The sequence below is a fragment of the Pseudoliparis swirei genome, chromosome 4 (genome assembly GCF_029220125.1).
Source record: "Pseudoliparis swirei isolate HS2019 ecotype Mariana Trench chromosome 4, NWPU_hadal_v1, whole genome shotgun sequence".
NCBI classification, from domain to species: domain Eukaryota; kingdom Metazoa; phylum Chordata; class Actinopteri; order Perciformes; family Liparidae; genus Pseudoliparis; species Pseudoliparis swirei.
This window is the reverse complement of record NC_079391.1, coordinates 5,781,733-5,796,906: the sequence shown is the minus strand read 5'-3', so window position 1 is coordinate 5,796,906 and position 15,174 is coordinate 5,781,733. Positions and strand designations below refer to the sequence as shown.

Below are 15,174 nucleotides of genomic sequence, written 5' to 3'. Positions count from 1 at the left end.
TATCTTGCTTTTTGTCTTGCCTGGTTAACATTATGCAGAGAGAGAGAGAGAGAGAGAGAGAGAGAGAGAGAGAGAGAGAGAGAGAGAGAGAGAGAGAACAGTGGAATCATTGTAATTAAAATGCTTTTAGACACTTTCTTCTGGGTTTCTGGGCTAGAAAAAATCCTTTCCAGTTTTCCTATGAGGGATCTAATTATCTGGCCAGACATCTCAGGGGCAGCTGCTCGGAGCGAAAAAACGCAGACGGGTTTGGACGAAATCTCAGTCTTCTCAGCATCGAGAAGACGAAAAACTAACTTGGAGTCTAACTCACTTGCAGCTGCCTCTACATCGTGCCGTCTGTGCACACGGTGCTGCGTTGCCTCTTCCTCAAAACCCAGAGGATTCCCCCCCAAATGCTTCCGTCAGGCATCTTCAACACGTCTGCAGAGGACTGGCCTTGTGCCCTCAGCCGTAAGCCTCGTGACATTTAGGCTATAAAGCGTTGTGAACCAGGATCCACACCCTCCTGTCGCTTTAAGTCTAATCCCCTGGCACATTAGTCACAACCGTAAAGAGACACGCTCTATTGTGAAGATGACAGAGGATATTTTGTTTACTTCCAAATGAGCGAGTGACCTTGAATGCCTTTGCAGCTGACGGCAGTGCATTATCGCGCCGCAGCTTGTTGACGTTCAACAGGCGGCAGCGAGGGGAACCTCGTCGGCAACGTCCCGGAGACGCCCTGCGCTGCCCGGTCAGGTGGTAAAAGAGCGCTGATTACTGTTTATGCTGTGACATCTTTGTCAAAGCATGTTGTATTCATCGCTCGTCAGGGTGGTGAGCGGGGCTGCCTTTAAAGTCCACTCTTTATATAAACAATCATCCTTGTAAAGTTGACATACTTTTACCAATTATGGACCTAGTTTGATGTCGGATGCAGTCTAGTAACTCTGAAACACTAATCTTAGTTTTAAGTGAAGACTACACAGAAATTGAGGAGATTTATAAATGATATGTTGTCTGAATGTTGTCTGAATGTTCTTTGTTGTTGTTATTATTGCTCACTTTATGTTGGACAAGAAAGAAACATATTTTCCATCTTCTGTATGTCCCCCGAATGGAAAATTGACAATAAAGATGACTTTGATTTTTGACTTTGATCTATCACTGAATTTAAAACAGTATTTATTCAGTTAAAGGCCTTTCCGCATATTATTATGAGTCCTGAAGACATAAGTAAAGGTTACAATGCACACCAAGAGATAGCAGACGTACTGCGTTACAGTTTGATATGCGTGTGCTTAGCAACAGGAACACATGCGAGGATCTCTGTGTCTTTATATCGTAAAGTCGTGTATAGTGCCATCCAGTCGTCTCTGTGTACGAGCAACAATAGGCCAGTCTCCAGTTCAATTATGAGATGGTGGAAAAGTATCTGTCACTGCCCCTCTTTCTTTCTCTTCTTCCATTCCGAATACTTACTCCAATCAGTGCTGTATTGCACTAAAGCGGGCGGATTAGTCATAATGAGGGGGATCTTTTACACAAAGCCAATCAACATCCTCTTCGCCTCTCCTTTAATATTCCTTCTGTCTCCTCCCACGAGGCGCGGCTTTCCTCGCTACCCAAGATGCACCTCTCAAAAGCTTTTCCGCTCGCTGTGCGGACTTGACCGTCTTCAGCGAGTCGTTTTTACACCCCGTGCCGCTTTTCCTACGCCACGCTTGACATGAAGGAGCAGAAGACATTCCTCCACGCTGCTTTTTTCTCTTCTTTTTTCCCCCCCTTACAAAATCCCAGAGTGACTCGCACTCGCAAAAATAACACAACACCGCTCGACTTCTCTGCCATGTGTGAACTTGATTCTGTTGCCCTGCATCACAAAGGTAGCTCGGGCAGGCAGAGACTGGCTCGACCGATGCCGTTTAAAATTTCCATCTCTGGGAATCTCTGTGTTTTGATTACAGAGTGAAAAGAAAAAGAAAGATGCGGCGGAGAAAAGACGAGTGACTTAAGTGAAACGGGACGACTGGCACATGGAGTTTAACTCCGTAATCTCTTCAGCCTTGGCATTTGTTAAACTGATATAAGCCTCTTTTTAAGTCCGAAACACTCAGTTTAGTAGAAAGCAAGCATCTGTTTTGTGTATTTCATTTCATTTTGTCTCGTTAAGTGTGTCTGTGAGAAAACTAATTGCCTTCCTGCACTTTGTATATTGTATTTTCTACACACATGTTTCTGTAAATGAAGTCACTGAAATGACATTTAAGTTCAGTAAACTAAGTGTGGATGATGATAAAATGTGCATGGTTGTTGTTGTTGTTGTTGTTTTGCCTCGCTCTACAGTGCGTGCATATTTCTGCTTGATTGACAGTATAACTAGCAGACATAAATCTGTTCTGCATTCGACAAAATGCCCCGCGGTAAAAAGGAGACTTGTTGAGACTAAGATAATGATACAGGTCTTTTTTTATATCCCTGCAGCCACGACTACGAGAACGTCTTCATAACCTTCTGCGGATCTCGGCAACATTTGCCAGATCTACACATTTCGAGTGTATATGTCAATCCGCAAGAACCCCACAGTTTGTTCGTGGTTTTTAGAATGCCACGTGTCATGTTTAACTCTCGGAAAGATTCTGTCAGACGCGCCGATTATTATTATTTTTTTTACGATTGGCACAAGCTGTTTTCTGCAGAGGTGGTTCAAGGGTAAGCGGCTGTGCAGACACAACACTTACCAGGGCCTTTCTCCAGGAAGATGACCTTGGACTCGGGGAAGAAGTTGGAGCCGGTGATGACCATCTCTTCTCCACCGCTGACCAGACAGCTGGTCAGGCTGGTTTTGTCAACCTGGGGCAGCTCCTGAGCCGAGCGCTGGGCTGGGAGGGACGCAGCAGGGGTCGGGGAGGAAAAGGGACGAGGATCATTTGCTGAGCTGTGTGTGTATTCACACTGCAGTCTATGTGTGAGGGTGGACTATGGATGTACCACAATATATGCAGACACATTAAGAAGAGAACTATATATTTATATATATATATATATATATATATATATAAATATGGCCTCGAAAATGAACACAGCCTCAACTTGGACAGCCTCAACAAAAGAATGAAGTATTCATTGTTGAGTTATGTCACAGTGGATTAACATCATTGACATTTATCAGATGTTCTTATCTAAAGTGACTTTCAATGAGAGCAAACAGGAGATTAAAACAACATAAAATAGCCAGACTGAGAGCTTGCAAATAAAGAAGTGTGTGGAAAGGTTTACATGTGTGTGTGTGTGTAGTTTTATGTTTTGGTGTGATTGCACGTGTGTGTGTGCGAGGCCGGCCGGGGCGTTGACACTCACAGCACTCCACGGGAATAGAGGCCGCCTGCAGCGACAGCACCTTCCCGTTGGGTTGCGGGATGTGGACCCTGAACACCACGCGGACTCGCGTGTTCTTGCGTCCGATATCCGTCTCGCCCTTCCGCAGCTCGATGTCGGAGTTCCGCAGCTTGAGGATGCCGGCGCAGTCGATACTGCGAGAGCAGAGGGGGGAACAGGAGTTGAACAGATGGCCCCGTACGCTCCACTGGGAAGAAAATCACTAAGACATGCATAAGTGGTGACGGCCTGGGAGTGATAACAACAACAACAAAATCAACCACAAGCCCAGCGGCGGATTGACAATGACAAGCAAATGAAGTGTTGGATTCCCAAAATAAAAATGCCTGTGAATATAATTTATTACAACTATAAATGAGAAAATCTCTACCTAAATCCTTCCTAAGAACTTTAAACGTAAATGAAACCAGATCGTACGTAAATATTATAATGTCAAATTCCGCTGGTTTATAATCTTAAATATTTGAATGAACGTTGCTTTATTGCTCCATGAGTACGATTTTCCTCTGTGCCCGACTCTCCTGTTTGTTTAAATTTTGGAAAACCTGTTAAATCTCTTTTTGAAGCCCAATAGGACCATAAACATGGATCATTTTTTCATTGGACAGGGCTTCCTTCGTGTTGGTAATCCAAAAAATGTAAGTAACCGCAAAGTGCTTTCCGACACCTACCCCGCCGTCATGTTGTTCTCAGGCAGGAGAGGAATTTCGAGAACTTTGGTACTGGAGACCACAATCTCCTGGCTGGCCGTGGCGACGGTTTTCCCGGTGATCCGGTGCACCTGGTAGAAGGCGTGCGGCCTCAGGTAACGGTCGTCCGCCGTTCCGATGAACATCTGCAGGTTGATGGGCTTCTCACTGTAACCGATGAGCTGAGAAACGGACAGAGCGAGATGGAAAGAAAAAAATAAAAATAAAAAGCAGATGTGAGTTCTCGGGGTGTGAACAAAGGAATACTCTCTTCATTTCCACGGCCTGCAGAAGGCCACCTTTTTTTTTTTTTTTGGAGGGAATCTAAATGTCAGGTTGAGGGTGTTGTGATATTTCTGGCAGGACCGCTGGACATTCATCTGGCGCTTTGGCCTCCGACCAGTTTGTCACTGATGTTTTCAACTATTAGACTTATAATTTTTTCCCCTCAGCAGGATTCCGTTCCGGTCGCCGTTACCTCCACAAACCTCACCAGAGCCCCAAACCGGTTTGGGTCACTTGTTTTTCGAGGTCAAATAAAAGTTGTCAGAGTTGGTCTACAGTGGCTACCAAAAAAAAATAATAATAACTAAAGAGACCCGAGTTGACTTTAAGAGATTATGAGAAGAACAAATAGCTTGCGTATTAATTCATCAAATCAATTAACAACAAATAAATGTTGAATTATTTTTTTTAAAAAGCATAATTCATATGATCTTCAACTAAATCTCTTGACGGCTTTTCCATATAAAAGACCTTTAAAAAAATACACTTACTAAAAGTAAAACCTTTCAAATCCAGTGGTTTAAGCGAACACCTGGACTAGAACAACCCCCCCCCCATTCGTCGCTGGCACCCCCGGTTTCCACTTCGACAGGTGAGATGTTGGTGTTGCGTGTCGAGACAAGAGGATGGAAAGGGGAGCAGAACTTTTCCTCCTCGAGTGGGACAGAAAACACGGGCCACACAATCCCACCACTGTTATAATGTTGTACTTGGCAGACTGTACCCCCACCCCCCCCTTCTCCCCCATATTGCCCATCTAGTTCAACAGAAAAGAACAAGTCCATTCATTGCCGTTTCAACCCAGAAAAACTGCCAAGCCTCAACCCACCACAGCTGGCCGCTGACCCTTTCCTCCCAGCAGCTTTGCGTCACACACCACTGAGTCAATGTTTGGTACAGGACTGTGCTGTGGTGAAAAAAAAAGGTGGGTGTAGCTTGGGACTTGTCATGTGCTGTTCCAAAACCAGCTAAAATATATTTTTAAAAAGGATTAAATTGGTCACAATCAGGCCTTGGAAACATGTGTACCTGAGAAACACACAGTGAGCAGGCACCACCAAGGAAATGTGTGCTTGGTTAAAAGATCTCCATATTTAAATGTATTAAGCTCTCCTGGTTTGCATCAGGGTTTTTAAATGGGACTTATTTCCAGCATTGGTAAAAGGTGAAATCAATGCTTTAATTGGTGTTCGAGGGTACATCCGTCATTGGATTTACCGGTCATCCGTCTCCTTGTCTTTCCCGCTTACTTCCTACTTCCTTGACGGCCCCCCGCGGCGTAAGAAGTTACGGTACGGGCCTGAAGTGAGCTGTGGTAAAACTGAAATATGCCGTGTTTACAGCGGGTTGTGTGAGAGGAGGACGAGCCTCCAGAGGCAGATACTTAAACGTGAATAATGCTCCACTGTTCAGCTGAATAAAAACCTTGTATCTCAAGATGGTTGAGCTCCTGAGCTCATTAAAGACCCGTCGGCTCCCAAGAGACGGTCGAGTTGAAAATAATACGGGAGATAAAAACCTGCGGCCGGCCAGTACAGTCACACGTTGTTGTTACTACTTAACACCAAGTTAGAGAAGAGCACAGCGGTTGTCTTTACATAACTCGATGAATATGTAGCCTAGGACTTTGCCGGATTGAAGTCGAATGATTTTCAAATAGAGAGGACGTATTCCTCTCCGGTGTAATTATCCCAGTGGCTCAGGCCATAGTGCAAGTCCAGGGTTTCACCACAACTCTGTGGAAAGCATTGTTATAGGTCCAAAAGGAAGTGGCAGTTATAATCATGTGTAATTACATAGGGAACGTTTTAAATAAATTACTTTGTCAACTGTTGCTGCTTTTTTTGGGGTGAGGGGGGGGGGGTGTACAATTTAATTTCCAACCACCTGGCTTTGTTTTGATGGAAAAACCTCTCTCCTTGTCGTGCGTTGATACTCCTCCATGTATTTTACCTGCTCAGTGGCAATGAATGACAACACACACCAGTATCCCACTATGTTTTGGGGTGTGTGTGAGTTTGCATGTGTGTGCTTTGGACACCGCTGTTCGTTCTTGGAGTGCAGAGGATGCCGTGAGGAGGAGGCGTCCTGAAATCCCTCTGCACTAAGCCCAACGAGAGAAGCTTCCTCTTCTCACAAAGTGCATACAAACGTGTCGGAAGGAAACAGCACGGGTCTCCCATAACAACCGGCAATGTGTTCATCTTTGGAAAAACCACATTAGATCTTAAGAGCCACATGAAGCTGGCGGGTAATTATCCAGTCTGAATGGATCCACGGCTATAAATGACACCGTTATTCCGGATTCAAAGGAACGCGGGGTCGCGGGAATCAACAGGCGTGTCGCCTGCGTTGCTTGTTTTATGGTCATTTCTGCACACTGTGGAAGTGTGTGAGTGTGTGAGTGTGTGTTTGTGCGCATGTGGCTGTGTGCATGCCTGTAGTGCACACTGCGTGTGTGTGTGTGTGTGTTAATAAATCCGGGCATGTTTATTCACAGCACCATGTGTGTTCCAGACAGCATGAAACGCGTTGTATCTGTACGAGAGGAAAGACGGATGTAAAACACTGAGAAGCTTTGACCTCAGACAACAAACAGAAGCACGGAGAGACGAGTGTTACCGCAACGCAGAGGAGGAATGGCAATTAACTGTAAACTCATATTCATTGACGGCTCACACAGCCTCACAAGTCCAGTAAAAGAATTAATCCGAGCATTAAATGCATTATAGTTGTGTTTATTTTTAGACCTCCGATTTCTAAAGCATTTAAAAGCAAATGATCCATCTTTGTAAAAACCCTCGGAAACACGAATGGCATCTTCAAAGAAGTATTCGGGACTAAAGCTCCGAACCCGGTGAGCACCTCTTCACAGGAGGTGGACAACTCGGCCGCGATGGACGTCGCTCTCGGGTGCGCGCACCTCGCACTACGGCGAGTATAAACCAAGCTCCTCCCCCTTTTTCATCTCCGCCTCTCTCTGCGTCCTCTTGTGTTCTCTCTGTTTCTCCGTCTCTGCGCGTCAGGGATTTCTGGTTCGGAGCCAGAGGGATGACAAACATACACAGGAGTTATTTTTTCCGAATCAAATAATCAACCAGGAAAAAAAACCTGATTAGAGGGCCAGAAAGAAAGAGGGTCCCGTTAGCGGTGCCAGAGAATCAAACCAGAAACATACCGCACGGACGAAAACCGTTACTAAAAAACACAAATGTTCCCTCGATTGGGTTTAATATGATTAATTTAGATGATTGGAGGAAAAGAAAGTCGATCAGCTTACAAATGTAAACTGTAAAAAGTCAACAATGAGGAAACGCGTGTACGCCTTCCACCACGTGGCTGCTTCAGAGAACATGTGACACAAGGGGTGGAAGTGGAACTGGACAATAAATATGTCCGAGCAGGCGGGCGGCTGCGAGTACGACAATTATTAATCCCCGATTTATCCCACATTTTAAATGAATGTAAGAGCTTCTCGAGCCCGAACACGATACTTTATAAGACAGGGTTCTGACACATTTTGACCAATGGATTTCCAGGACTTTTCAATGAATTTAAACCAAATTTCCACGACCAAACTGAAATCTCCGTATAAACATGAACAATTTAGAAAATGTTGTGCGTTTTTGAGCGTCTTTCTTTAAAAAAAAAACACCAATTATTTCAAACTCGGCGTAAATGAACATGTGAATATAACAACATTTCCATGACTTTTCCAAAACTTTTATGATTTGAGTTTTTCTCCATGACTTTTCCAGGCCTGGAAATGACCATTTTAAAATTCCATGACTTTTCAAGGTTTTCCATGACCGTACGAACCCTGCGAGACTACGTTAAAACGGTGGAACAAAATGCCGAGCGCAAACGATGCCAGGAGCTCCTCAAATAGCAGGCCGAGCAACGCTTCAGAGGCCCGTTTGCACCGTCGGTTCAGAAATTGGCAGGACATGTAAACAAACACACATGGATGGTGCCGTGGTGCTGGCGGAGGCATCGCGGCAGTGAAATGCACACGGCACACACACACACACACACACACACACAGACACACAGACACCCTTGACTCGTTTCACATTCCTGTGTCACCCCCTCCGCCAACCCCCTAAATCTATACTGGAGTGTGAGATACCAGAGGAGGGTGGTCTCTGCACTTTTACCTCCTCACCTTTCTGCCCGTCCAGAGTCCAGCGGCCCGATGGAGATCAGTTCTTATATTAAACCCCGCTGACATTAAAGACGGTCACATGTCCCTGTCACCGACTTCTGACTGTGGATCAGATTTAGGATGAACTCCCTCCCTTAAAAATAAAACCACTGGATACGGTCACATTCTCAGCTCCCGCTAAATAAAGTCCCCACTTATTTCTGGCCTTCATCTGTTCCACTGATCCAGTAATAAGGCTCGCAGGCCGAGGGGGGGAAATATCTCCCGTCACCGCACACACACACACACACAGGCAATCGTGCATACACACACACCAGTGTTTTAATGTTTTTTTTACGAATAGAGTAGACTGATGAGAGCTGATCTGTGCTCTTTAGAGCTTTTGTAATGGAGTATTTACAGGAGCAGAGATGGAGCACACCACCTGCTCCCTGCCTCTGCTCACTGCGTTTCAGCAACGGTTACCTCCCAATCGCGTCACGCGTTTCTCTTTTTCTCCTTTTCTCCTCTCCCCTTCTACTTTCCTCATCCCTCCTTCCTATCCCGTCCTAAACTTCCATCTTCCGTCTCTTCCCCGTGTCACTCTCTCTCCTCTCCGTCCCCGTCCTCTACCTCGGCTCCAGCCCGTAACTCGACACTTTCTCACAGCGAGCGCCTGACTGCCAAGTTGTTTCCCTGTGTTGCTCCACTGTTGCCATGGTGAGACCCTCTTGTGCGTATGCAGGAGCGTGTGTGTGTGTGTGTGTGTGTGTGTGTGTGTTTGTGTGTAATGAGCAAGCGACTACGTACAATCACATTGATGTAAACTACAGCCCTGAAGCTCGTGTTGGATGGTGACTGTGAGAGAATGTTTAGTTTTAAGCGCACTGACTTTAGGTTTTCTTTAGATGTGTGTGTGTGTGTGTGTGTGAGAGAGAGAGAGAGAGAGAGAGAGAGGCTAGCCCATGAAAGAACAAGCGCAATGGTGGTCAAGGTCATGAGCGTGCCCATTTTAGCTGGCATTGGTTTCCCTACTGTAGCTCTGTGGTACCACGACCTGGGATCTATGGAGACACACACACACACACACACACACAGGCTTGCTGTTTGCCCAGCACACTGGGGAGGGCAGAGAGAGCCAGGGGGGCCGGTTGACTGTTTGTTTAAACAAGGTCAATACATGCACGCGCACACACACACACACACACACACGTTTACTGTACACTGCATAAGGGCTGTATATGGGCCTCCTATTTCTCTCTCACACTCTCACACACACACACACACCCTCACACTCTCACACACACACACACCTCTGTCTCTCTCTCTTCTCTCGCTGCGCCACGCTGTGCGCTAAGCCCGATTACAACAAATGAGAGGCGAGCTTCTAACATGTTTATATGAAATTCAGCTGCGGGGCAAAGCAGCACCGGCTCCAGCCAGTTCACACAGTGCAAACCCGCAAGAATCTGCATTGTTGTCTGTGTGTCTCCGGATTAGAGCTGCCAGTCTACTGAGAGAGTCACAAGTGAGACACAAGTGAGATAGAGACCTGTCAAAGCAATCGCTAGAGACGAGACGAGGGTTAAAGACAGAGACAATGTGAGGGTTAAAGACAGAGACAATGTGAGGGTTAAAGACAGAGACAATGTGAGGGTTAAAGACAGAGACAATGTGAGGGTTAAAGACAGAGACAATGTGAGGGTTAAATACAGAGACAATGTGAGGGTTAAAGATAGAGACAATGTGAGGGTTAAAGACAGAGACAATGTGAGGGTTAAAGATAGAGACAATGTGAGGGTTAAAGACAGAGACAATGTGAGGGTTAAAGACAGAGACAATGTGAGGGTTAAAGACAGAGACAATGTGAGGGTTAAAGACAGAGACAATGTGAGGGTTAAAGACAGAGACAATGTGAGGGTTAAAGACAGAGACAATGTGAGGGTTAAATACAGAGACAATGTGAGGGTTAAAGACAGAGACAATGTGAGGGTTAAAGACAGAGACAATGTGAGGGTTAAAGATAGAGACAATGTGAGGGTTAAAGACAGAGACAATGTGAGGGTTAAAGACAGAGACAATGTGAAGGTCAAAGACAGAGACAATGTGAGGGTTAAAGACAGAGACAATGTGAGGTTAAAGACAGAGACAATGTGAGGGTTAAAGACAGAGACAATGTGAGGGTTAAAGACAGAGACAATGTGAGGGTTAAAGACAGAGACAATGTGAGGGTTAAAGACAGAGACAATGTGAGGGTTAAAGACAGAGACAATGTGAGGGTTAAAGACAGAGACAATGTGAGGTTAAAGACAGAGACAATGTGAGGGTTAAAGACAGAGACAATGTGAGGGTTAAAGACAGAGACAATGTGAGGGTTAAAGACAGAGACAATGTGAAGGTTAAAGACAGAGACAATGTGAGGGTTAAAGACAGAGACAATGTGAGGTTAAAGACAGAGACAATGTGAGGTTAAAGACAGAGACAATGTGAGGGTTAAAGACAGAGACAATGTGAGGGTTAAAGACAGAGACAATGTGAGGGTTAAAGACAGAGACAATGTGAAGGTTAAAGACAGAGACAATGTGAGGGTTAAAGACAGAGACAATGTGAGGGTTAAAGACAGAGACAATGTGAGGGTTAAAGACAGAGACAATGTGAGGGTTAAAGACAGAGACAATGTGAAGGTTAAAGACAGAGACAATGTGAGGGTTAAAGACAGAGACAATGTGAGGGTTAAAGACAGAGACAATGTGAGGGTTAAAGACAGAGACAATGTGAGGGTTAAAGACAGAGACAATGTGAGGGTTAAAGACAGAGACAATGTGAGGGTTAAAGATAGAGACAATGTGAGGGTTAAAGACAGAGACAATGTGAGGGTTAAAGACAGAGACAATGGGGTCATGGACATGCTTTTAAGCGCTGGGATTGAACTCATGTAGTGCATCTCAGCCAGTGGATAGCCTCCGTCATATTCTCTTTTAAATCCTTATTACCAACCATGGCTTCTTCAATCAGTTTTAATAACGGGATGGTGCGTCTCCGTCCGTGTTCATGTGGTTCTTCACTGTGTCGGACAGCCTGGTTCTGTTGTGTCCGCCTGCAGCAGGTAATACCAGAGGGGCTCCTTATATGTGTGTGGGTGCAGCAGCACTCAATTAAGCTGTTTAAATACGCACAAGGATACCTCAGCAAGCCAGAGAGGCTTTGGACTTACACGTCTCCTAGCAACAGGTGTACCGATTACGGTCTGCAGCTAGCCCCAGAGGAATGGCTAAAACACAACCAGTCAGCAGGCGCAGACGTGGCCGGCCGACGCACGATCGGTCAGGCGGTCTCTCATATGGCAACGGATTCAGAAAGAATTGCATGTTTGAAGTTTTGTAGGACGGACTTTGCAGAAACAACTTTCAACTTTAAACCGTCAAAGATTTGTTCATATTTTGCCATTTTGTTACGCTTTACAAAAGAAGGTGTGTCACATGTTTTAATGGATAAAAGCCTCACACACACACACACATCGCTGACTGGTGGGTGTCTACTCTGTAGTTAGTTACAATGTGATTGGCCCTGAGTGTTGGTATTTGCATTCCTCACAGAACCCCGAGCCATGAAACACGTCTGTCAAAACACTTCACTGTAAATAAACACGGGCACGCTTTGTGGCCTTTTGTTTGTTGTTTGTCTGGCTACCGGACGGACGGACAGAAGAAGAGCTGGCGGCTATGACGACTGCGAGTCGAGGCTTCACGACACACGTCTGTCTTCGGACCCGCTGAACTCAAAGGAACATCTACTGCTTAGCGTGTTGCACGACATACTATCCTGATTGAAAGAAAGTCAATGTGACAAAACGATATACAAGCGGTCTGCTACACAAAGTACCAGCTCACTTCATCAGCTTGTTGGAGTAGAACAATCATCATTTAAAACAAAAATCCATATCATTCTTGAGCTCTGCAATGGGATCTCCTCGGTGGCTCGTTTGCCGCTTATTTTCTGCGGCTACACTTCTTAACAGCTCCGACATCCTGTGTCTGGGGCCCGAGAAAACCGCAATTTAGAAATCACTGACCCGAAACCTGCTCCTCGACTGAGCCAATAAATTCTACACAGACGCGCTGAACAATTCACGAGAGCGTTCTCCCTGAGAAATCTGGACGAGAGCCACCGAGTGAGAGGTATATGAGTAACTAATCTGCCTTAATACTGAAGCTAGCAGACACCCAAACAGATGCCAAAACACAAGGGAATATGTCCTCCTCCCAGAAATAGTCAAATGACATAGCAATCTACAATTCTGTCAGAAAGCACTCAATCGCTAATAAATTTAAAACGACGTATCAATTTAACATTTACGAATGAATCGTATTTCTAGGGGTTATTTTTAATATGCATGTGTGTGTGTCTAATTGTTACTATTAAAGACAAGTTGAGGTAAATCCTTTTTTGCTATTTAGTTTTGCTTCTTTATATATATTATTTATATATATATATTATTATATTATATTATTTATATATATATTATTTTATATATATATTATTATATTATTTATTTTTATATATATTATTTATTGTTATATATATATATATGTAGCCAAGAAATAAAACATTCTGAAAGTAGCTTTCCAGTAAATCAAATTTCAAAACGTGGCCACAAACGGAGCACAAAGTCAAGTAGCCAGTCGCCTCACAATCTGACCAGTGAAACAAACACCTGTTGGGACTCCCACCAAAAAAGGGATTAAGTGATAAAAGCCAGTTTGCCGAACACAGTAAAAACCAGACATCGGTGTGTACATGTACTTGAAGCTAGGACTCCTCCTGCTATAGGAGATGGGTGTGAACTTCAAAGTCGAGCATACGGCTTAAAAGAGAACTATTTGGTTTAATCAAATCCAGGAACATTCCACACGGGCCCGAGACGCTGCTTTCTCTGACTTATATGCATTTCATGCAACGCAACAGTACAAAGTTAATGTTCTGTCCATGAAGTAAACTCTCCAAAAAATTGCACTTAAACATTTTTGTTTTAGCATTGCAGCTAGAAGAGCACTTTCAGAGAGAGGGGCATTCAGCTCAGGAGGAGACCTGGAAACATGTCACAGAAGTGACCTCGATCTTTCTAACCACCTGTGAAAAGTAAAGATGCACAGACAACACGATGCAAACTGCGACTGAGGACTCCAGCTGCACTAAATGTGTACTTGGAGGCTGTACCAAACACACAAATGTCTGTGCCAAGAAGTCTTGGTTTGCATACTTCAAAAGGGCCAGATGATGAATTAAAATACATCCAGAGACCAACAGACGCAGCACTTATTCTGCCTGATAGCAAAGGGTTATATACTTTCAGTTCCCAACACATGTAGACTCGTGTCTGTGCGGTTTTTCTGTGGACACAGAAGCTCAGTGGTGGATCTGGATCTGGGCATGGCCACAAAAGGAAGTCCTCACCATGTCCAGATGGCAGCGATGATGTCATTTGGTGACATCACACCACCAGAGTCAAGACCCAAGGAGAAGTCGTAAAAGTAGCAATCTGTAGCAATGACAGTTGTTGTGGTCTAAACCTCGAACTATATACCACTGTTTAACATCATAACAAAGAAAAAAAGTTTCTTTTTCTGACAGTTAGGGTTGCCCGTGTATTGTTGTACCGAAGATATTAGTAAAATATGCTCAATCTATGTCTTGAAATTCTGCGGCAGGTGAGCTGCTGACTTCTCACCTACAGTTCACCTGGGAAACATGATATGTGCAAGCTTGTCCACACAAAGACGTCTGACCCTCTTACGTTCAACGAATACCGGGTCAAAACAGTGGCTGAGGAACTTTGACATTCCTTCCAATATTATTTGATGTCTTATTGTTGTTATTTATGCTTTTTTTGTGTTTCTTTATTGTCAACAATAGCTCTGACTGTATATATCCAGCATGTCAAATTGTGTTATTCTGATAACCTCAAACTATAACACAAAGCACAATGTGTGTGTTGGCTTTTGTGTGTTTCTGTAACAATAATGACATCACAGGGTGAAGAAATGACCTTTTCAACATGGTCGGTTTAATGCACAGTGCACCACAAAGAGGCTGAGAAGACCGACAACAGAGGACTCGGTGTTTGGTAAACAACAACGGACTGTTAGACCTGCTGAGCACGTACTGATACGATCAGCTGTTGATGTTCTGTTGATTGTTTTTGAGTTCTCTCGTGAATTGTTCAGGGTGTCTGTGTAGAATTTAATGGCTCAGTTGAGGAGCAGTTTCAGTTTCAAGTTTTATTGTCACATCCCCTTTTATACAAGTATAATCGGTTCGTGAAATTCTTATGTGCAAAACACCCGACAGCAGTAGCAGACTAAAAAAAGAATAAGAATGAGAATAAACTATACAATATCCACACACAAAAAAGAAGAAAGTATTAACAATATATATATAAAACAGTGTAATAGAATATACATCATGACAATATATATATATAAAACAATGTAATAAAATATACACTTTTTTGAGACTATATATATATATATATGTATATACATACAATATATATATACAATATATATATATATAAACAATGTAATAAAATATACACCATGGCCATAGATATTCACAGAATATGTTCTGGTGTGTAGTGTTAATGAGGGTCTCAGTCCTTGTTCAGCAGCCTGATGG

The 15,174-nt window shown here is 44.0% G+C and overlaps 1 protein-coding gene across 2 annotated transcripts in view; it reads right to left on the bottom strand.

Annotated features, from left to right (window-relative positions):
* The window catches only part of nfatc3a (nuclear factor of activated T cells 3a), a 71,829-nt gene that overhangs the window by 22,650 nt on the left and 34,005 nt on the right, over window positions 1–15,174 (bottom strand). For both annotated transcript variants that reach the window (XM_056412036.1, XM_056412037.1), the window contains exons 4-6: window positions 4,053–4,252; window positions 3,343–3,515; window positions 2,724–2,864 (exon numbers count right to left, since the gene is read on the bottom strand). In XM_056412036.1, the coding sequence (XP_056268011.1) occupies window positions 2,724–2,864; window positions 3,343–3,515; window positions 4,053–4,252 (514 nt within the window). The remainder of the gene's footprint in view (window positions 1–2,723; window positions 2,865–3,342; window positions 3,516–4,052; window positions 4,253–15,174) is intronic.